The sequence below is a fragment of the Barbus barbus genome, assembly GCF_936440315.1.
Source record: "Barbus barbus genome assembly, chromosome: 4".
NCBI lineage: Eukaryota > Metazoa > Chordata > Actinopteri > Cypriniformes > Cyprinidae > Barbus > Barbus barbus.
Window position 1 is genome coordinate 24,969,110 of NC_136732.1, and position 21,752 is coordinate 24,990,861.

At 37.9% G+C, this 21,752-nt stretch overlaps 2 protein-coding genes across 11 annotated transcripts in view; one reads left to right on the forward strand and one right to left on the reverse strand.

The window, feature by feature from the left end:
* dnm2a (dynamin 2a) overlaps positions 1–6,611 on the reverse strand; it is a 54,770-nt gene extending 48,159 nt beyond the window's left edge. For all 9 annotated transcript variants that reach the window (XM_079415285.1, XM_079415283.1, XM_079415280.1 and 6 more), the window contains exon 1: positions 6,158–6,611. In XM_079415285.1, coding sequence (XP_079271411.1) covers positions 6,158–6,318 — 161 coding nt within the window. In that variant the 5' untranslated portion in view covers positions 6,319–6,611. The remainder of the gene's footprint in view (positions 1–6,157) is intronic.
* A 766-nt stretch (positions 6,612–7,377) lies between these two features.
* On the forward strand, positions 7,378–15,143 carry LOC306866356 (queuine tRNA-ribosyltransferase catalytic subunit 1-like). 2 transcript variants are annotated; one of them, XM_079411516.1, is made up of 9 exons: positions 7,378–7,989; positions 8,085–8,153; positions 11,583–11,721; positions 11,796–11,990; positions 13,043–13,181; positions 13,262–13,337; positions 13,680–13,789; positions 13,989–14,073; positions 14,168–15,143. In XM_079411516.1, the coding sequence occupies exons 1-9, from the start codon at positions 7,669–7,671 to the stop codon at positions 14,318–14,320; spliced, it is 1,287 nt and encodes a 428-aa protein (XP_079267642.1). In that variant the 5' UTR covers positions 7,378–7,668; the 3' UTR covers positions 14,321–15,143. The 2 variants fall into 2 exon arrangements, with proteins under 2 accessions (XP_079267642.1, XP_079267643.1); XM_079411517.1 differs by having other exon boundaries at positions 7,693–7,989; positions 11,802–11,990; positions 14,168–14,826.
* Positions 15,144–21,752: the final 6,609 nt, after the last annotated feature.

Consider the following 21,752-nt stretch of genomic DNA (forward strand, 5'->3'; position numbering starts at 1 on the left):
AGGTGTCAGGTGAACGCTAGTGGTGTGACTCCATTTGGCCTCCCTGGAGCACGACCCAGCTCTGCCCTGCCTCCATCACAACCACCATAGTCACACACACAAACATGTTATTTGTGCATGTTTGACTAAGCTTACGAAAACAAAATTGATCTAACCCCTTATTAGTGATTGAAACCTCATAAAACTTCCTTACTGGGACGTCCCCAAAAAGTAAACGGTAAAAAATGGGTCAAATAATGTCCTGATTAAAATGTAAAAATAAAAACAGGGTTATTATTTAAAATTCTATTTTTTACCAATGAATTTGTATCAATATTCATCAGTTTTCTTTGGTTGGAGAGTATTTCAAAATCTTTATATTTCAGACAGATTTCACTAATTAACCATTTGCAAGTCTGTCCAACTAATTCATTCAAAATTTGCAAAAGAAAAAAAAAAGGCTGATCACTTAGCCAATTAAATATTTTAGAGCAAATAATTACTCTAAAACCATACTTTAAACAAGTTTCATAACTTTTTGGGCCAGGAAAACCTTGTTAAAATTCCCTGGTTTTCCATGGCCATATGAACCTGTATATTAAGGACAGTGGATGTAAATGGAAAGTCTTTCAGGACATGTATCCTACACAAGCTTGTGGGTGTGACAAGCACACATCAAACAATGATTCATCTGTGCAATACATAAAGCCCTTTAACTCATCATAAAAGCACAACAGAGTGACTGTTACAGTCACATGACTGCCAGAGATTTGTGATGGACGTAGATACAGCAAGAAACTGGTTAACAATTTTTACACCAAGTCATGTTGGCGTTACCAGATTAAAGCTCAACAAGTCTTTTTAAATATTCTGTAAGCGACTTCATCCATTTAGTTCGAAACTCGTCCTCCAAAGAAATGTCAGTCAACCTGTCAGACAATTCAAAGACAGAGCGTTTCTAATTTGGTTAAAAAAAAAGAATCTATTATCAGTTTTTTTGGCTGTTTATAGAGATTTGGTGGTGCAGTTTTATATCATCCATGGACCCTTTTACATTTCTAGAAGCAGAAGTCATCTTAGTTGGGTAAACTTCTATAAATTCACCCAAAAATGAAAATTAATTTCATTTAATTACTCACCCTCATGTTGTTTCAAACCCGTGAGACCTCCGTTCATCTTCGGAACACAAATTAAGATATTTTTGATTAAATCTGAGAGCTCTCAGACCCTCCATAGACAACAAGGGTCCTTACACGATCAAGGTCCAGAAACGTAGCAAGGAGATCGTTAAAATAATCCATGTGACATCAGGGGTTCAACTGTAATTTTACAAAGCTACGAGAATATATTTTGTATGCAAAGAAAACAAAAATAACGACTTTATTCAACAGTTTGTCTTCTCTACGTCAGCGCAACTCCATTTTGGAGAGTATCCGCTGAATGGAAACTGCATACGCTCTTCTGTGTCAGCCGCACAGCACGGATCATGTAAGGATCCTTGCTGTCTCTGGAGGGTCAGAGAGCTCTCAGAATTAATCAAAGATATCTTAATTTGTGTTCCGAAGATGAACGGAGGTCTCACGGGTTTGGAACAACATCAGGGTGAGTAATTAATGACAGAAGTTTCATTTTAAGGTGAACTATCCCTTTAAGTCTGTTAAAAGGGTCCATAGTGAATGTGACGTGTTCAAAGTTCATTTAATTTTCATATTCTACAAAAATTCCAAAATCCAAATGTAATGTGGCACACATTTCTAGCCACTACAGGTTTTTACAAAAATATACAACACTGAAGAGATGACTCAGGCTCATGAAGTTTATGAAAAGAGAGGAATATTGATAATAATACCGGAAACTATTACAGAACTTCACCCCCAGTGAAAGTGAAGGCTTCTGGGTTTAACAACACCACCTTACATATGAAAGAGAACAAATTACCACAGAAATATTAGCTACAAATGCGCAATAAAATGCCAATATTTGACACACTTAAGTGTGTAGAAATAAAAATAATACATACAAAACTTATATATATATATATATATATAATGAATAATAATGTATTGTTGTATAGGTGATCTAATATATGGTTTATGTCTAATTTCTACCGTCCATCAGACCAGTTCTAACACTGATTGTTATTCTGTAATGGACAAACCTGCTCAACCTGATTATGAATTCCAAGGTAATGTTGCTATGCATACTTTACCACAAGGAAGAAAAAAACCCTCTAGAGATGGTAATGCATGATAATACCATTGTGAAAGAAAAATACTGTAGCTTATTTCGCAAGAATGTCATACAAAACCTGCTTTCATCATGTGTTCTGCATTTGGTGCTAAACAACAGACCCGAATAGGCTTGACAGCATTTACTAATTACTACACTTTTACCATTTTACCACTGCAATTTCTGAAATGAAATTCACCCAAAAAAATTATAATCCATCAACGAGGCTATCGGTAGATTTCAGAACGAAAAACAGGAGGAATTTTATGTTAATAATCTCAAAATGGAGACATATTCTGGTCAACAAAATGACTAATCAGCTTCACTGATGAAAACTGATACATGCATTCACAAGCTCTCCAGCAATGAACAGCCGCATCCATGGGAAATGAAAACTAAATTTCAGCCAATCAGTCCGATTCATACTTCTTCCTCTGCTAAACATCAAGTCAAAATTCATTCAAACTGGACCGGAGGCAGAGCAGCCGCATCAAGAAGACTGTGGTGAGGAAATGAATGCAGGAAGGTACATGTCACAAACTAATCTGATCTGTCCAAGTAAGACTTCCTCTCCTAGATGAGGCTGAACAGGGTTTCATGAGAGGCTTGTCAGTGCTGGAGTCTGTTGTGTGACACAGGTGTGGCACTGACCTATGAATACTGCAAAACAGTTGGCTACAGCAACCTGTGGCACACAAAACTGAAGGTCAAGTGGAATAGGACGGGGAGTTCACTCCCACTTGTATACATAATACAGTTCATTCAACCTATTTTTCAGGAAATAAGTAACTCGGGCTTATGAAATTTATGACATTTATATTTATGAGGATATATTGATAATAATCCCGGAAACTATTACAGAACTTCACCCTCAGTGAAGGCTTGTGGGTTTAACCACACCACCTTACATATGAAAGAGAACAAATTACTAGGGATGCATCGATCCGATACTCAGGATCGGCCCCGATACGGTCATTTTCTGCGGATCGGGTATTGGTCAGAAGAGACCGATCCAAATCCGATATTGTGCGTATACTATTCTGTGTTATTGTTGAGCCCCACGAAAGGCACAAAAACATTATAAAGCTCCATAAAGTTTTTGTGCACTATATTTCAAGTGTTCTGAAGCTGTTCCATAGTTTAATCTGAGGTACAGATGAATATTTAAGTCTTTAAATTCAAGTTCAGGTAAACTCTTCTCTCCACCGCTCCATTCAGCGATCAAACTGCGTGTCGCGTTCGGTTACTACAGTCAAACTCTCTTCAAGAGCACACAGTTACTGAGGTTTAAAACTGTTAAAAGAAAAGGCTTAATAAACTTACGCACAGATTTAATACACTACGCGTCAATATCTCTTCCCTTTGTACTTTGAACGTTTCTATGCGGACTCAGAGGGCTGCGCGCTGTGACTCCGTGTTGCTTCAAGCGCATCATTCTGCGCACGGGACGAGCATAAGCGCTTTCTGCTGCTCTATATTGGAGCCTTACTTATTATAATACTTTTGCGCAATGAAAGATTATTAACAGTCTTTCTTGTTCTGTCCTATCTATCATATGTTGCTGCCTTCATTACTGTGCTATAGATTTAAAAGAAATGTCTTTTAATTTTATAGTAGCCTATATATTTATATATAAATGTATTTGCTTGTTTTTTCATGAATGTATTTTACAACAATTCAAAGAGCAATGTGTATAATTTCACCAGATTTAGTCCTACACTTATTCACTTTTAATTGTAAATAAAAATGTTTCACTATGTTTTATAAAATTATTGTGCACGCATGTTTTTTTTATCTTTTGCTGTATTATAAACCAAGTTTATATTAGTATTTTTGTCATAGATTGATTATATATTTTTTTAATTTGTTATTTTTTATTAAAATTATGTTATCTATAGATTGTGTTTAACACACAAAAGAGTAACACACACAGAAGTATAGAAATTCTACATCGATTTAAAAAAAACTGCACTGGTATCGGATCGGATCGGTATCGGCAGATATTCAGAATTTTCAGGATCGGATCGGATCGGTTCTGAAAAAATGGTATCGTTGCATCCCTACAAATTACCACAGAAATATTAGATACAAATGCACAATAAAATGACAATATTTTACACACTTAACAAGTATAATAAAAATAATACATACAAAAACTTAATACACATATACATATATATATATATATATATAATGAATAATAATGTAACTATAAATAATAAAACTTATTTTTCAGAAAATAAGTGTACACAGTACTGATTTGAAATGTGCAGATATTTCATATACATTAAGAATAATAGTATGTACTCCTTTTATAAATCTAATATACTATGTAGGTTCATATACAGGATCAGTTTCTTTCTTTTTTTTTAATAGTACAAATTTTTTTACAGTATTTGTATTATTATAATGTGGAAATATTAATATTTCATTTAAGTTGCAAAAGGTCTTAACGTGATTGTACAGCCTCCAAATGATTCTGATCCACAGCAAAAGCCAAAGAAGAAGCAGCTCGTCGGAGAAGCCGTGACGGCTGCAAATAAATATCAAATCATTATTTAAAACTACAAAAATGAGACAACAACGGAACAGGAGAAGATGGCATTCTTTCAATCTCCACAAGGACGTGTACCACGGCAGATCAACATTGTTTGTCGTGGACAACTACAGATGTATAATGCTATGTAGTGTAATAAATGATAAGACACTTGTTCTTTGCTTTATTTTATTTTAAATAAGAAGGTGTAACATTAAACTATATTACAGTGCTCATAAACGCACACAAAACTCAAGTACATACGGAGGGAGGTCTGATCTAGCAGACCAATCACAGCGCTTGCGGTCTGTGTAGAATTGACGCGCTGTTCGATTTTTGGAGAGGTGCACGTCAGGTACGGCGTAGGCCTGCACGTCTCTGCGTAGGTTCGACGCAGAAGTATAAATTGGGCTTAATATACTGATATTTTATTTAAATTGCAAAGTATTTATATGTGATTGTACTGACTACACATTTTGGGGATTTAAGTAGAAAAAAATGATTATTTAATAATCTTCAAAAGTGAGCATTACCATGCATTACAGTAATAATATATGTGGTCTATTTAGGACTTACCGTACATTTGAAATTAATAAATAGCAAAATATTTATGTGATTGAACTGCCTCAAAATTATGCTGATTTTAATAGACAAAATAACAAAACAGAAGTGTTTTACAAGAACCTTATTTAAATATTTTCAAAAGAAAACATTCTGATGTTTCAGAAATAAAATCTTGGCTGTAAATGTGCTTAATTATCATGAAAATAATCAAATAAAAACTAACAAACAAATACCATGGAACTACTTTTTTAGACATATACCATGGCCGTTTGGGGATTATGCAAATATCACGAGACATGTATCATTTAGTACTATATTATATGTTAAACTACAGTGAGTTTTGGCAGAGATTTCTATAAGGACATACACACAAAAAGCATGACGTCAACGTCCAGAGCAGTGTGAGTGTCGCAGGATCCGTGTGTCCGCTGTTTGAACGAGGAAATTACTTAAACGCCTTAATCACAGCAAATTAATATCTTAGAGGTTTTGATTCCCCTATATGGCACAATGCAACTCCCAAGGACACTACGACCATTAACTTCATCTGTCTGTGTGTGTGTGCAGTGCACTGTGCCGCCAACTTCCCCATTTTGCGCTGCGCTCTCACTTACGCCCTTTTCACTTCAGTGACTGAAAGCAAGCGGCGGCTAACGTCAACTGCGTAACTCCCGATTGTGAATGACAACCCAACCGAGTGAATCGATCGAGCAGCGAGTGTAAAAACGAAGCTGGAAAGTAACAAATGAGACGTGTGTCTCCTTATTAAGTTAGATAAACATAAAAACAGCGAGCTGGGCTTTTGCACGCGATCGAAGAGAAATGAGTAACGTTAACATAGTAACCAACCTGCCGACGAAATTTTCCAGCACAGAGCTTTTTCCGGCGCTCTGTCCTCCAACCACGGCTATCTGCGGCAGATCCAAGTTACAACTTTGGCCAATGGAACTGAAAGCATCTTGGAGTTTATTGATCAGGGGGATCAAATCCTCCATGCCCCGGTTGCCCATGGTTTCTGACCGTCTCTCAGCGCTCAGGAACGGGCTCGCGGCAGCAGGACGCTCGGGTTACTTCCAAGTGTTCGGTTTCCACCCTTCAAACACTTCCAGATCAGTCTGTCAGAGACAAATAACTGATAAAACACTCGCTGACGGGCAGACGACGCGTATTAGGGCGCATCCGTTAAGATCCGTGCACTGATCTGAGGATCAATCATTCGTAAACTCACAAAACAAAACTTCTCGCTATCATCCGGTCAGGCGACATCCGACCTCCACCGGTAACGCGAGTCCCGCCTCCTGTCAATCGTGAAATCCGATTGGTCCGAAAGAACGCTTCCTGGTGTGTTCTGTCTTGTGATTGGCTCGATCATAGTTTCTGCCTCTAACGACCGACGAGTGCTATTGGACGGCTCACGTGTCAGTTTATTTTCAATTAAAAGACTTGAACGTAGGGATATGTACAATAAAAATTATAATTCTGATTTTAATAAAATATGCATGTTTAATTACTGCAAGATCACTACGTATAATTGAAACGTATTTATATATTTTAAAAAAAATTCTACGTTTTAGAGCATTATTAAGACATTGTTTGGGCTCTCCAGTTTGTTATACTGTATATCGACTAGTAGAAGAATCCGATATTTGAGCAGAATTCACACTATCATGCAACATTGCACCTATTTTAGAATGATGAACTGGTTTCAGACATACTGAGAGACTCTCGAGTCATTGCTTTGTCCGACTCATTTCCGCGAATCGGTTCTTTTAAACATTTTGTTCAAAACAGCCATTCAGTGATTCTTTTACCTCGTTACTTTTGTCCCTGATATTTCGACGAGACGTATTATGTTCTAGGACGTTTAAAATAAAGTAATGCGTAAGAACATATTCTGTTTATAACGCATTTACTGTGTATTATTATTATTATTCATTATTCATTAAATATATATTATTACCAACGTGTTTGGTCTTTTCTTGCACGACTCAGTTTAGAAAACTAACTAACTAACAATTTGAAATCTAAATGTCTGATACATACAAATTATGATATATAATATATAATATGAATATTTTGCAAATTAAATTACAAATTTGAAATCTATAAGTTGAATGCATCAGACATTTATGAAAGAGATGGCTACTGTTCAATGAGTCAGAGACTGGAGAACCGCATGAATCGATTCAGTCCGATTTGTGAATTGTTCAGGGTTGCGTTTCCCAAAAGCATCGTTAGCTATCTATGGTCGTATGTTCCATTGAACTCTATTGGTAAATTGGTAAATTGCTTTTGGGAAACGCACCCCTGAGCGGTTTTTGTATTAGCTCATCCGATTCAAGGAAAAAGATCCGACTCAAATGAACGATTCCCAAGTTAATCGGACACCGTTTTTCAAAATGGCTGCGCCCATACCGAGCAGCACACATGAGTGTGAAGGCAGTATGGCATCAGTGAAGGCTGTGTCCTCTGCTGCTCCTCTCGCTCTTCGTGTCGTGGCGGAGTGCCCTGTGAGTAAGGCGAGAGCCTGCACTCTTACTCTCCCGCACTGTGCTGTCTACACCCCGGTGTTCATGCCGGTGGGCACTCAGGGTACTCTGAAAGGCATCACTGCGGACCAGCTGGAGGATCTGGACTGTCAGATATGCCTGGGAAACACGTATCATCTGGGCATGAGGCCGGTATGAGCGAAGAAACGCTTTAAATGGTCAGAGTGTTTCATCAGAGTCAATGCACAATGTTTTAAACTTACTTCACTGTTGTTGTGTCCTAACAGGGTCCGGAGTTAATGGAGAAAGCCAATGGATTGCATGAATTTATGAAGTGGAATAGAAATCTCTTAACGGTAATTCTTCTCCTTCTTCTTTTCAAACTATTCCCAAACACCAGAAGAAGTAGTAGGCGTAATAGTAAACTGTAGGATACCATATTCTTCTTATGCAGAGTGTCAGTTTGATGGACAGTGCAGATTGGAAAAGTTATGGAAATGAGTAAAGTCTTTAAAAATATAATCAAGCCAGCATGAAACACCAGTCTGTCAAGTTGTGAAGTCTTATTGGAAATATTTACATACTAATAATAAAAATAAAATAAATTTGCCCCAACAGTTTCTGTAAATTATAAAATAATGTAAAAATATCTTCTCTAGTAATGACTTTCTGGAAAGGTCTTATAAATTAAGAAGACCAGTAATTCTCAACTTTTAGATGTGATGATGACCACAGTATTTCTCATGTAATTGTGACAATTTTTTTTTTTTTTTTTTTTTTTTAATGAGCAGGAACAGAGATATTTTAATTTAATGAGCCATGATTAATTTTCATTGCTAAAAACGAACTGCTTACATGTAATCTGGATTAGGTAATCAGATTCCAAAAATTAAATCCTTGTAATTAGATTACATTTTAAAAAGTGTATATTCAGATTATTTTTTTATACAGTAGATTACATGAGTACTTTTTATTCGCACATTATTTTGACCTAAAATATTTATTTTAAAAAGTTACTATTTGAATAGTACTTACTTAAAGGGGTCATATGATGCGATTTCAAGTTTTCCTTTCTCTTTGACGTGTGACAAGCTGTTTGTGCATAGATGAGATCCCTAAAGTTGCAAAGACTAAAGTCTCAAACCCAAAGAGATAAGGTGCTTTCGACTTGAAGCAGCGCTGCGCAGAATGACATCAAAGTACTGCAAGAGCGGTAAGAGAGCAGACGGATCCTTAAAGGGGTCATGTAATGCCCATTTTCCACATGTTGATATTATTCTTTAGGGCCTTAATGAAAAGTCTGTTACATAGTTTGGTTAAAATTTTTCATTGGTAGTGCAAAAACACCTTTATTACCCTGTCAAAACAGCTCTTTTCAGAGCAAGCCGTATTGTGTCATTCTCCTTTAAATGTTAATGAGCTCTGATGACCCCACCCCTCTCTTCCGAGCTGCTCTCTAAGGGATTGTTTACTTTAGCCGCATTCATCATGAAACTTGCTAATTGACACATTATTAGGAAAGGCGATTTGCAAAGATTCAATTAAAAACCTTGTATTCACTTCTTCTGTAGGTGAAGCTGGATCATGAATGATTCGCACGAACATAGATGCATTTAGGTAGGCTCTTTGATCGCCCCCTGGTGGCTGGCTGCAGTACAGGTCATAAACCCCGCCATCTCCATGTAAACGAATGGGACTAGAGTCATAACAGAAAAATTAATTACACTTCCTATACAATTTTCTAAAATATGATTTTCGGCTCGATTAGAGAAAGGGGTAAAGATTTTAGTAAATTAAATTACAAAAACCACTGGGTGGATTTTTATCATTATAGGGTGGTTGTGTACACACACTGCCAACACATTTCAGTTCAAACAACTTGTAAAAGTGCATATAGCATTATATGACCCCTTTAAGCTTTTGAATCGCTCTCGTGATTCTTTGATGTCATACACTGATCATTCTGCGCAGCGCCGCTTCAAGTCGAACACACCTATATTCTTTATAAAAGTTAAGACTCGTCCACGCCCTCCTAAAACGGCTCATTTAAACACACCCCCACATGTCTACGTCACGGTGTGGGAAGATTTGCATAACACCGCCCAAATGTATAGGCAATGAGAGAAGGTGTAACTTTTATTCTGGCTGTAATATTGTTGTTGCCGGTGGCGCCATGTCGTGGAGACGCTGTGTGTTTCGTTGTGAAAGCGAAACTACTTTGTTTGGGCTTCCAAAAGAGGACACAACTAGAAATCAGTGGTTAAGTTATTTTTACAACACTGTTCCAGAACAGTACAACGCAAATATCCAAGTGTGTGGAGCGCATTTTACGGAGGACTGTTTCCTGAACCTAAGAGAGAGTAGCCTACAATGTGAACACTATGAATGGCTGTGAACACTATAAAGTGGGGCAATTCCAACGTCGTAAGGACAGTCTGGTGCTTCTGACTCACAGCCTGTAAGCACGTTTCAATTTTTAAAGAATTTGCAACTGACTATTCAAATGCCAGTTTTGAGCTGTGTAGAGAAGTGCTTGTTTGTCCTTTCTCCGATCTCAAATGCAGACATGGTAATGTTTACGCAGCGCGACGCTGCGCAACGCGTAAAAAGACAGTATAAGTTATTATAATCAGTAATTATGTCCTCACTGAATGCAACAAATGCCTCGTTTATAATGGGTTTTATTGTTTTGGTCTCGTCGCACTGGCCCAGGACACGGCATCAAAATGGGCGTAACATTTCCGTCACATGCTTGAGGTATTCAGCCAATCACAATGCACCAGATAGCTGGCCAATCATAGCACGCCTCGCTTCTCAGAACGATGAGCTTTGTAAAAATCGGCGCATTTCAGAAAAGCGGAGCATAGAGGAGCAACAATAATGTACTGTATGTGGAAAATAGTTTTTTTTTTTTTTTTGCCTCGAACTGCGTAAACACATTGCATTACACCAAATACACACAATGTTCTTTTTAGCAACGTCATATGACCCCTTTAAAATATATTTTAAGTTATTATTTCAATAATTTAACACATTCGCATGTTCACTGTTCTCTGATGTTAATGGTCACACTGACATGCAGGTAAACAGATAAAATATTAGTGTTCAAGTTTTATTTATTTTTTATTGTATTTCTTTATGTATTTATTGTCTTACGTTTACAGTTTTACCAGTTAATTAATTAATTTTTCAACAACTCACTAACCCCTTGCAGTTCCTTCACAAACCTCAGTTTGGAAAACCCTCATGTTTAACGCACTTCATGTTGTTCATAATAAAGAAGAGAATATCGTTTTTTTCTCTCTCTCTTTGTATGTTTGTATCTTTGTATCTCTCTTTGTAAGTTATTAATTAGTTAAGTCATTTAAAAGTAGTGAGAATACATTACCTAAATGATGTAATCTAATAGATTAGGTTACTAACTAAAATTCTCATCATGTAATCTGTAACAGATTACAGAGGGGCAGTCGTGGCCTAATGGATAGAGTCGGACTTGTGACGTGTACGGTTGCGAGTTCCAGTCTCAGGTCCAGGAATTTCAAGGACCGCAAGTTCTTCAAGATAAAAAAGCGATGTCTGTGTGTTTTTAAGCATAAGCATTTAATTTAGATTAAAGTTTGGTTTAGTATATCAATGTTAATTTATTTCTTTGAGTACTTATAAATCATCCTTCAGCCCCTCTAGAAGTTTGCTGAGGCCCACTGGCTGAAAATCTCTTCTGCTTACTTTTATGAATAAATTTTGTCTTGCTCATCGAAGCGTTTCACCTGTGTTTCTTTTTATAGGACAGTGGCGGGTTTCAGATGGTGTCTCTAGTGGAGCTGTCGGTGGTGACAGAGGAGGGCGTCAAGTTCCGTTCCCCTTATGATGGAAAGGAAATCCTGCTCACTCCTGAGCAGTCCATCGCCATACAGAACAGCCTGGGTATGAATAATGTTACAGATCATCATCTCTTAACCAGAACATTCAACAAATGTGTGACTCTGCAATGTGTGCAGGTTCAGACATCATGATGCAGCTGGATGACGTGGTCAGCAGTACGGTGAAGGGGCCACGGGTGGAGGAGGCCATGCACCGCTCTGTGCGCTGGCTGGACCGCTGCATCTCAGCAAATAAGAATCCAGATCGACAGAACCTGTTCGCCATTATTCAAGGGGGGCTTGATGCCAAACTGCGCAAGGCCTGTTTAGATGGTGAGCGCTGTGTGACTGCATGTGATCACTGGACATAAAAAGTGCGTCTATTATGATGTGGCAATATTGCATTAGCAGTGTAAATTCCTATTAAAATTCCATTAACAGACTACTGTTCAAGTTTCAGGTCAGTGCGATTTTATTTATTTTTTTACATTTACATTTATTCATTTAGCTGACGCTTTTATCCAAAGCGACTTACAATTGCTATATATGTCAGAGGTCGCACGCCTCTGGAGCAACTAGGGGTTAAGTGTCTTGCTCAGGGACACATTGGTGTCTCACAGTGGATTCGAACCCGGGTCTCTCACACCAAAGGCATGTGTCTTATCCACTGCGCCATCACCACTCCAAGAAATTTTTGAAATTTTAAAGAAATTTATACTTTTATTTAACAAGGACACATTAAATTGATCAAAAGTGAGAGTAAAGACATTTATAATGTTACAAAAGATTTCCATTTCAAATAAATGCTGCTCTTTTGAACTTTCTATTCATCAAAGAATACTGACAAATTGTATCATCAAAAAATATTAGGCCACAAAACTGCTCAACATATGATAATAATGAGAAATGTTTCTTGAGCAGCAAATCAGCATATTAGAATGATTTCTGAAGGATCATGTGACGCTGGAGTAATGATGCTGAAAATTCAGCTTTATCACAGGAAGAAATTTCAATATATGCAAATAGACGACAGCTTAGACCGTAATATTTGACAGAATTACTGTTTTACTCTATTTTTGATCAAATGAATGCAGCCTTGGTCAGCATAAAATATTTTTCAAAAACATTAAAAATCCTCAAACGTAAGTCACACTTTAAGACATTATTACAGACATGATATCAAACCAAGTGGAATATGTTAAAGAAAAAAATGTGGCAATGACTTTTAACCAGCTGGTGATTTTTAGTGAATGTATGAAGTCAGTTCTCCTCACAGATGTAGTTATCACATTAATGATGAACATGATCCATTAACAAGTGACACAAACCTGAAGCATTAATCATCTTTTACCTGACTAGAATCTTTCTGCTGTTTCTTCACTCAGAAATGATAAAGCGTGATGTGCCAGGCTTCGCCATTGGAGGCTTGAGTGGGGGAGAAGAAAAGGATGATTTCTGGAAGATGGTGACTCTGAGCACAGACCACCTCCCCAGAGAAAAGCCCCGCTACCTCATGGGAGTTGGGTAAGCTTCACTTCCTCTGAAACTGTGCTTTTTCATTATTCGCAAGTAGTGGTTGTTAATTGTCTGTTTATGTGTTTTAGCTATGCGCTAGACCTGGTGGTCTGTGTTGCCTTGGGCTGTGATATGTTTGACTGTGTTTTCCCGACTCGAACAGCAGTAAGTGATGGATTTTATGTTGACATCCCTTTCTATAGATCTAGCATTCAAAGGTTTGGGTCTGTAAGATTTTGAAAGAACTCTCGTGTGCTCACCAAGGCTGCATTTATTTGATCAAAACACAGTATTATTGTTAAATATTATTACAATTTAATATAATTTTTCTATTTGAATATATTTTTTAAAATGTATTTTCTTCCTGTTATGCAAAAAGCTGAAATTAGCTCTATCATCTGGCCCTGCTTATGTCTGTCAGGATAAACCTACAAGAGTTTGAACAGTTTCTCAAAGAAACTGTGCTTAATTTGCCATTTTTAATGAGGCTGTATGTGATTGTTTCAGAGATTTGGCTCGGCTTTAGTTCCCTGGGGATCTCTGCAGCTCAAACAGAAACATTATGCTAAAGACTTTCAGCCGATTGATCCTGACTGCCAGTGTCCCACCTGCAGGAGGTACAGACATCTCTCTGGAGTCATCTGCTTCAGTATGCTGATGTTCAGCTGCGTGCTGTGCTTAAAAAAAAATGCACCCCCCAAAAATGACTATTTTGCCATTTACTCACCCAGCAGAATATTTTGATTCAGAAACTCATCTTATCCCATAAACCTAAAGATGATTGTGATTCTTTTTTCTTTGTCTTGACAATGACAGACACAGTCGGGCTTACCTTCACGCGCTGTTCAAGAGCGACACCGCAGCCATGCATCACATCACCATCCATAACATCTCTTACCAGGTAACTTTATCAATCAACTACGCGTTTTGAATACAGTATTTATTATTGTTGTAGTCACTTCATCTCTTCCTGTCCTCGTCGTATCGTTCCTCAGCTCACCCTCATGCGGTCAATGCGTCAGAGCATCATAGAGCAGAGGTTTCCTGAGTTTGTGAAAGCGTTCATGAAGAGGATGTTCGTGTCCAGGGAACAGTACCCCAGCTGGGCTGTAAAGGCACTACAATCAGTGAACATCGACGTCAGCTGAGTGCTCTACATGAGGAAGAAATAGACTTGCTGTTTTTATGGATTTTTGTTTCTTTTTTTTTTAGATACTAACATTTTTAACACGTTAAATATCCCTGTTTTGTAAATAAAATCGTTTTTTCATATTTAATTGCACATTGCAAAATTCTTTCACCAGAATTATCAGAGTAATGTGATATAGAGATATTGAAAAAAGCTTTTTGTCTTCATTTTGAATAGCATATTTGTTTTCATCATTTTTTTCAGAATTGATAATTTTATTTATGATTGTACTTGTGTTTTAATATAATGCCAAGTGGCAGCATGAATGTTAATATTAACTTAACTAAAGGAAATTTTATTCTTTGTCATTCATTGTACCAATCTAGTCGTATTTGTTCAACCATGAATATCGTGGTAAAATCATGGGATTCAAAACTTTTAACCCATGATAGATTTTAAAGTAAAAATATACACATACATCCACTTACCAGTTAAATGTCTGGGTGATTAAATTTGAATGTTTTTGAAAGAAGTGTCTTATGCTCACTAAATCTGCATTAATTTGGTCAAAAATAGAGTAAAACAGTAATATTGTGACATTTTATTACAATTGAAATTGTATTTGAATATATTTTGCAAAGCTGAATTTTCAGCATCAATTACTTCAGTGTCACATGATTCTTCAGAAATCATTCCAATATATTGATTTGTTGAAGAATTTCTTAATATCAATGCTGAAAACATTTGCACTTTTTTCTGGAAACCTTTATATATGTTTTCAGTATTTTTAATGAATAGACAGTGCAAAATAACAGCATTAAAACACAAATCTTAGAATTGTCTTTACTGTCACTTTTGATTTTGTGCATCCTTACTGAACAGGTTTTAAAAATTGTTAATCCTCCCAGCAGGCACACAACGTCATATGACGTTAATATTAGGTTGGATTTAGGTCGCGACGTCAGGTGACCAAAATTCAATGTCAAGCCAACGTCTAATGACAACGTTGATTTGACGTCCAGGACCGACGTCAATTGACGTTGATATTTAGTTGTTTTCAGGTTGTGTTGGGAAGTAACCAAAATCCAACGTCGAACCAACGTCTAAAGCCAACGTCATATTGACGTCAAATACTGATATACAGTCGTCGGGTATGGCAACCAAAACCCAACGTCGCCTAGACGTCATAATGGTAACGTCCACACAACGTCAGATTCTAACATCATTTGACGTTGTTTTTAGGTTGTGGCATTAACTAACCAAAATCCAACGTCGAGCCAACGTCTAAAGCCAACGTCATATTGACGTCAAATACTGATATACAGTCGTCGGGTATGGCAACCAAAACCCAACGTCGACTAGACGTCATAATGGTAACGTCCACACAACGTCAGATTCTAACATCATTTGACGTTGTTTTTAGGTTGTGGCATTAACTAACCAAAATCCAACGTCGAGCCAACGTCTTAAGCCAACGTCATATTGACGTCAAATACTGATATACAGTCGTCGGGTATGGCAACCAAAACCCAACGTCGCCTAGACGTCATAATGGTAACGTCCACACAACGTCAGATTCTAACATCATTTGACGTTGTTTTTAGGTTGTGGCATTAACTAACCAAAATCCAACGTCGAGCCAACGTCTAAAGCCAACGTCATATTGACGTCAAATACTGATATACAGTCGTCGGGTATGGCAACCAAAACCCAACGTCGCCTAGACGTCATAATGGTAACGTCCACACAACGTCAGATTCTAACATCATTTGACGTTGTTTTTAGGTTGTGGCATTAACTAACCAAAATCCAACGTCGAGCCAACGTCTTAAGCCAACGTCATATTGACGTCAAATACTGATATACAGTCGTCGGGTATGGCAACCAAAACCCAACGTCGCCTAGACGTCATAATGGTAACGTCCACACAACGTCAGATTCTAACATCATTTGACGTTGTTTTTAGGTTGTGGCATTAACTAACCAAAATCCAACGTCGAGCCAACGTCTAAAGCCAACGTCATATTGACGTCAAATACTGATATACAGTCGTCGGGTATGGCAACCAAAACCCAACGTCGCCTAGACGTCATAATGGTAACGTCCACACAACGTCAGATTCTAACATCATTTGACGTTGTTTTTAGGTTGTGGCATTAACTAACCAAAATCCAACGTCGAGCCAACGTCTTAAGCCAACGTCATATTGACGTCAAATACTGATATACAGTCGTCGGGTATGGCAACCAAAACCCAACGTCGCCTAGACGTCATAATGGTAACGTCCACACAACGTCAGATTCTAACATCATTTGACGTTGTTTTTAGGTTGTGGCATTAACTAACCAAAATCCAACGTCGAGCCAACGTCTAAAGCCAACGTCATATTGACGTCAAATACTGATATACAGTCGTCGGGTATGGCAACCAAAACCCAACGTCGCCTAGACGTCATAATGGTAACGTCCACACAACGTCAGATTCTAACATCATTTGACGTTGTTTTTAGGTTGTGGCATTAACTAACCAAAATCCAACGTCGAGCCAACGTCTAAAGCCAACGTCATATTGACGTCAAATACTGATATACAGTCGTCGGGTATGGCAACCAAAACCCAACGTCGCCTAGACGTCATAATGGTAACGTCCACACAACGTCAGATTCTAACATCATTTGACGTTGTTTTTAGGTTGTGGCATTAACTAACCAAAATCCAACGTCGAGCCAACGTCTAAAGCCAACGTCATATTGACGTCAAATACTGATATACAGTCGTCGGGTATGGCAACCAAAACCCAACGTCGCCTAGACGTCATAATGGTAACGTCCACACAACATCAGATTCTAACATCATTTGACGTTGTTTTTAGGTTGTGACATTAACTAACCAAAATCCAACGTCGAGCCAACGTCTTAAGCCAACGTCATATTGACGTCAAATACTGATATACAGTCGTCGGGTATGGCAACCAAAACCCAACGTCGCCTAGACGTCATAATGGTAACGTCCACACAACGTCAGATTCTAACATCATTTGACGTTGTTTTTAGGTTGTGGCATTAACTAACCAAAATCCAACGTCGAGCCAACGTCTAAAGCCAACGTCATATTGACGTCAAATACTGATATACAGTGGTCAGGTATGGCAACCAAAACCCAACGTAGGCTAGACGTCATAATGGTAACGTCCACACAACGTCAGATTCTAACATCATTTGACGTTGTTTTTAGGTTGTGGCATTAACTAACCAAAATCCAACGTCGAGCCAACGTCTAAAGCCAACGTCATATTGACGTCAAATACTGATATACAGTCGTCGGGTATGGCAACCAAAACCCAACGTAGGCTAGACGTCCTAATGGTAACGTCCACACAACGTCAGATTCTAACATCATTTGACGTTGTTTTTAGGTTGTGGCATTAACTAACCAAAATCCAACGTCGAGCCAACGTCTAAAGCCAACGTCATATTGACGTCAAATACTGATATACAGTGGTCAGGTATGGCAACCAAAACCCAACGTAGGCTAGACGTCATAATGGTAACGTCCACACAACGGCAGATTCTAACATAATTTGACGTTGTTTTTAGGTTGTGGCATTAACTAACCAAAATCCAACGTCGAGCCAACGTCTAAAGCCAACGTCATATTGACGTCAAATACTGATATACAGTCGTCGGGTATGGCAACCAAAACCCAACGTAGGCTAGACGTCCTAATGGTAACGTCCACACAACGTCAGATTCTAACATCATTTGACGTTGTTTTTAGGTTGTGGCATTAACTAACCAAAATCCAACATCGAGCCAACGTCTTAAGCCAACGTCATATTGACGTCAAATACTGATATACAGTGGTCAGGTGTGGCAACCAAAACCCAACGTCGCATAGACGTCATAATGGTAACGTCCACACAACGTCAGATTCTAACATCATTTGACGTTGTTTTTAGGTTGTGGCATTAACTAACCAAAATCCAACGTCGAGCCAACGTCTTAAGCCAACGTCATATTGACGTCAAATACTGATATACAGTCGTCGGGTATGGCAACCAAAACCCAACGTCGCCTAGACGTCATAATGGTAACGTCCACACAACGTCAGATTCTAATATCGTTTGACGTTGTTTTTAGGTTGTGGCATTAACTAACCAAAATCCAACGTCGAGCCAACGTCTTAAGCCAACGTCATATTGACGTCAAATACTGATATACAGTGGTCAGGTGTGGCAACCAAAACCCAACGTCGCATAGACGTCATAATGGTAACGTCCACACAACGTCAGATTCTAACATCATTTGACGTTGTTTTTAGGTTGTGGCATTAACTAACCAAAATCCAACGTCGAGCCAACGTCTTAAGCCAACGTCATATTGACGTCAAATACTGATATACAGTCGTCGGGTATGGCAACCAAAACCCAACGTCGCCTAGACGTCATAATGGTAACGTCCACACAACGTCAGATTCTAACATCATTTGACGTTGTTTTTAGGTTGTGGCATTAACTAACCAAAATCCAACGTCGAGCCAACGTCTAAAGCCAACGTCATATTGACGTCAAATACTGATATACAGTCGTCGGGTATGGCAACCAAAACCCAACGTCGCCTAGACGTCATAATGGTAACGTCCACACAACATCAGATTCTAACATCATTTGACGTTGTTTTTAGGTTGTGGCATTGACTAACCAAAATCCAACGTCGAGCCAACGTCTAAAGCCAACGTCATATTGACGTCAAATACTGATATACAGTCGTCGGGTATGGCAACCAAAACCCAACGTCGCCTAGACGTCATAATGGTAACGTCCACACAACATCAGATTCTAACATCATTTGACGTTGTTTTTAGGTTGTGGCATTGACTAACCAAAATCCAACGTCGAGCCAACGTCTAAAGCCAACGTCATATTGACGTCAAATACTGATATACAGTGGTCCGGTATGGCAACCAAAACCCAACGTCGGCTAGACGTCATAATGGTAACGTCCACACAACGTCAGAGTCTAACATCATTTGACGTTGTTTTTAGGTTGTGGCATTAACTAACCAAAATCCAACGTCGAGCCAACGTCTTAAGCCAACGTCATATTGACGTCAAATACTGATAAACAGTCGTCAGGTATGGCAACCAAAATCCAACGTCGAGCCAACGTCTAAAGCCAACGTCATATTGACGTCAAATAATGATATACAGTCGTCGGGTATGGCAACCAAATCCCAACGTCGTCTAGACGTCATAATGGTAACGTCCACACAACGTCAGATTCTAACATCATTTGACGTTGGTTTTAGGTTGTGGCATTAACTAACCAAAATCCAACGTCGAGCCAACGTCTTAAGCCAACGTCATATTGACGTCAAATACTGATATACAGTCGTCGGGTATGGCAACCAAAACCCAACGTCGACTAGACGTCATAATGGTAACGTCCACACAACGTCAGATTCTAACATCATTTGACGTTGTTTTTAGGTTGTGGCATTAACTAACCAAATTCCAACGTCGAGCCAATGTCTTAAGCCAACATCATATTGACGTCAAATACTGATATACAGTCGTCAGGTATGGCAACCAAAACCCAACGTCGACTAGACGTCATAATGGTAATGTCCACACAACGTCAAATTATAACATCGTTTGACGTTGATCTATAGTTAGTATTAGGTTGTGGCATAAAATAACCAAAATCCAACGTCAAGCCAACATCTTAAGCCACGTTCATATTGACGTCAAATACTCATATACAGTCGTCAGGTATGGCAACCAAAACCCAACGTCTCCTAGACGTCATATTGGTAATGCCCACTCAGTGTCAAACTCTAACATCATTAGACGTTGGTCTTTTGTTATTTTCAGGTTGCGGTATTAACTAACTAAAATCCAAAGTCGAGTCAACATCTCAAGCCAACGTCATATTCATGTCAGTTACTGACATTCAGTTGTTAGGTATGGCGACCAAAACCCAACGTCACGTAGATGTTATAATGGTAATGTACACACAACGTCAAATTCTTACATCATTAGATGTTGATCTTTTGTTAGGTTTAGGTTGTCGCATTAACAAACCAAAATCCAACGTCGAGCCAACGTCTTAAGCCGATGTCATATTGACGTCAAATACTGATATAGTCATGAGTTAAAAAAATAAAATAAAAATTTCACAAGAGAACTGTACATTTAATGCTGTTTTTACAGTATTTTTCTGTTATTTTAAATTATTAGCAAAATTCTTTAGAACAACTTCTATAAATTAACAAATGTTATTTTAAGTAGCTATAATGTTATTAATCACAATTTTTTTAAGACAGGAAAATGGTTGTATTATTTATACTCTATTTTTTTCTGTTGTCTTAAATTGCATATAAATTAATGTAAATTCATACAAATAATCTGTAATATGTAGCTCATTAAAGGTTTATGTCCATAGCTGTTTAGCATTTTTCTTTGTAACTTTAAAGCACATCATATCAGTTTTATATTTAGGTGTTTTTACATTTAAACTCTGCAATTCTGAACACAAATATAGCTGACTTATTTCATTACATCAAAATATGCATAGTCTGTTTTTTAAAGCTGCACTACTCTCCAGGTTGAAACTTTCATGCCTCTGCTCACACACCAGCTAATCCAAATAGCTTTGCAATGGAAATTGTGAACAGAGAAAAGTATGCATAATCTTTAAAAGCTCAAACAAAAACAAACAAAAAAACATTGACTTCACAAACACGTCATACAGACATCGAAAAATATTGGTTTGCTATCTGATCAGAGTATGCATTTGTTATTTGTGTGAGAGAAACCCTATATCTACTGAGAAATTTGAAATGAGAAAAAAACAAGAGCATAGAGAAAAGGGTCTGAGAGGACTGGAATGCATACATTCCATGCAATGTGTAGAAAACATACTTTCAAATATGGAAAATTTAGAATCCTCAATTTGTCAAATGTGCATGTCTGCGTTATGGAAACACCTTGCTGTGAGGTGACTGCATAACCACGGAGTAATTTGCTGTTGCAAGCAATACAGTGATGAAATTAATAAGAGTACATTCATTATCAAAGGCCTCAATTATTGTTGAATTAGTCGCACATCAACATTTACAGTTTACATTTTCCCATACCACAAATGCTGTAACAGCATTGCCACTGCAGTCAGTGTAGACAAATGTTGCAATTATGATAGTGTTTGTAGTAAGTGTTACTGTGGACAAAGGAATAAACCTAAACCAACAGGTGGTGTAACACTTACAGCAAAGGGTCAGATATAGAAAATGCCACAGTTGTAGGCACAGCTGCATTTAGGCATAAGAGTGGTTATACAGTTGAGGCAAGGGATTTGTTAAAGTTCAAAAGGGTCATCATTGGTCATGTGAATGTAACTGTAATTTACAAGTATAGCCAGACATGTAAACACCTTCTCTGTACTCATAAACCTA

Bases quoted from the DNA above. Each gene is read 5' to 3' on its own strand.
- LOC306866356 (XM_079411516.1), top strand. From the start codon at position 7,669: ATGAACGATTCCCAAGTTAATCGGACACCGTTTTTCAAAATGGCTGCG. The intron at 11,722-11,795 runs GTATGAATAATG...CAATGTGTGCAG, and splicing joins CGCCATACAGAACAGCCTGG to GTTCAGACATCATGATGCAG. The intron at 13,182-13,261 runs GTAAGCTTCACT...TATGTGTTTTAG, and splicing joins CGCTACCTCATGGGAGTTGG to CTATGCGCTAGACCTGGTGG.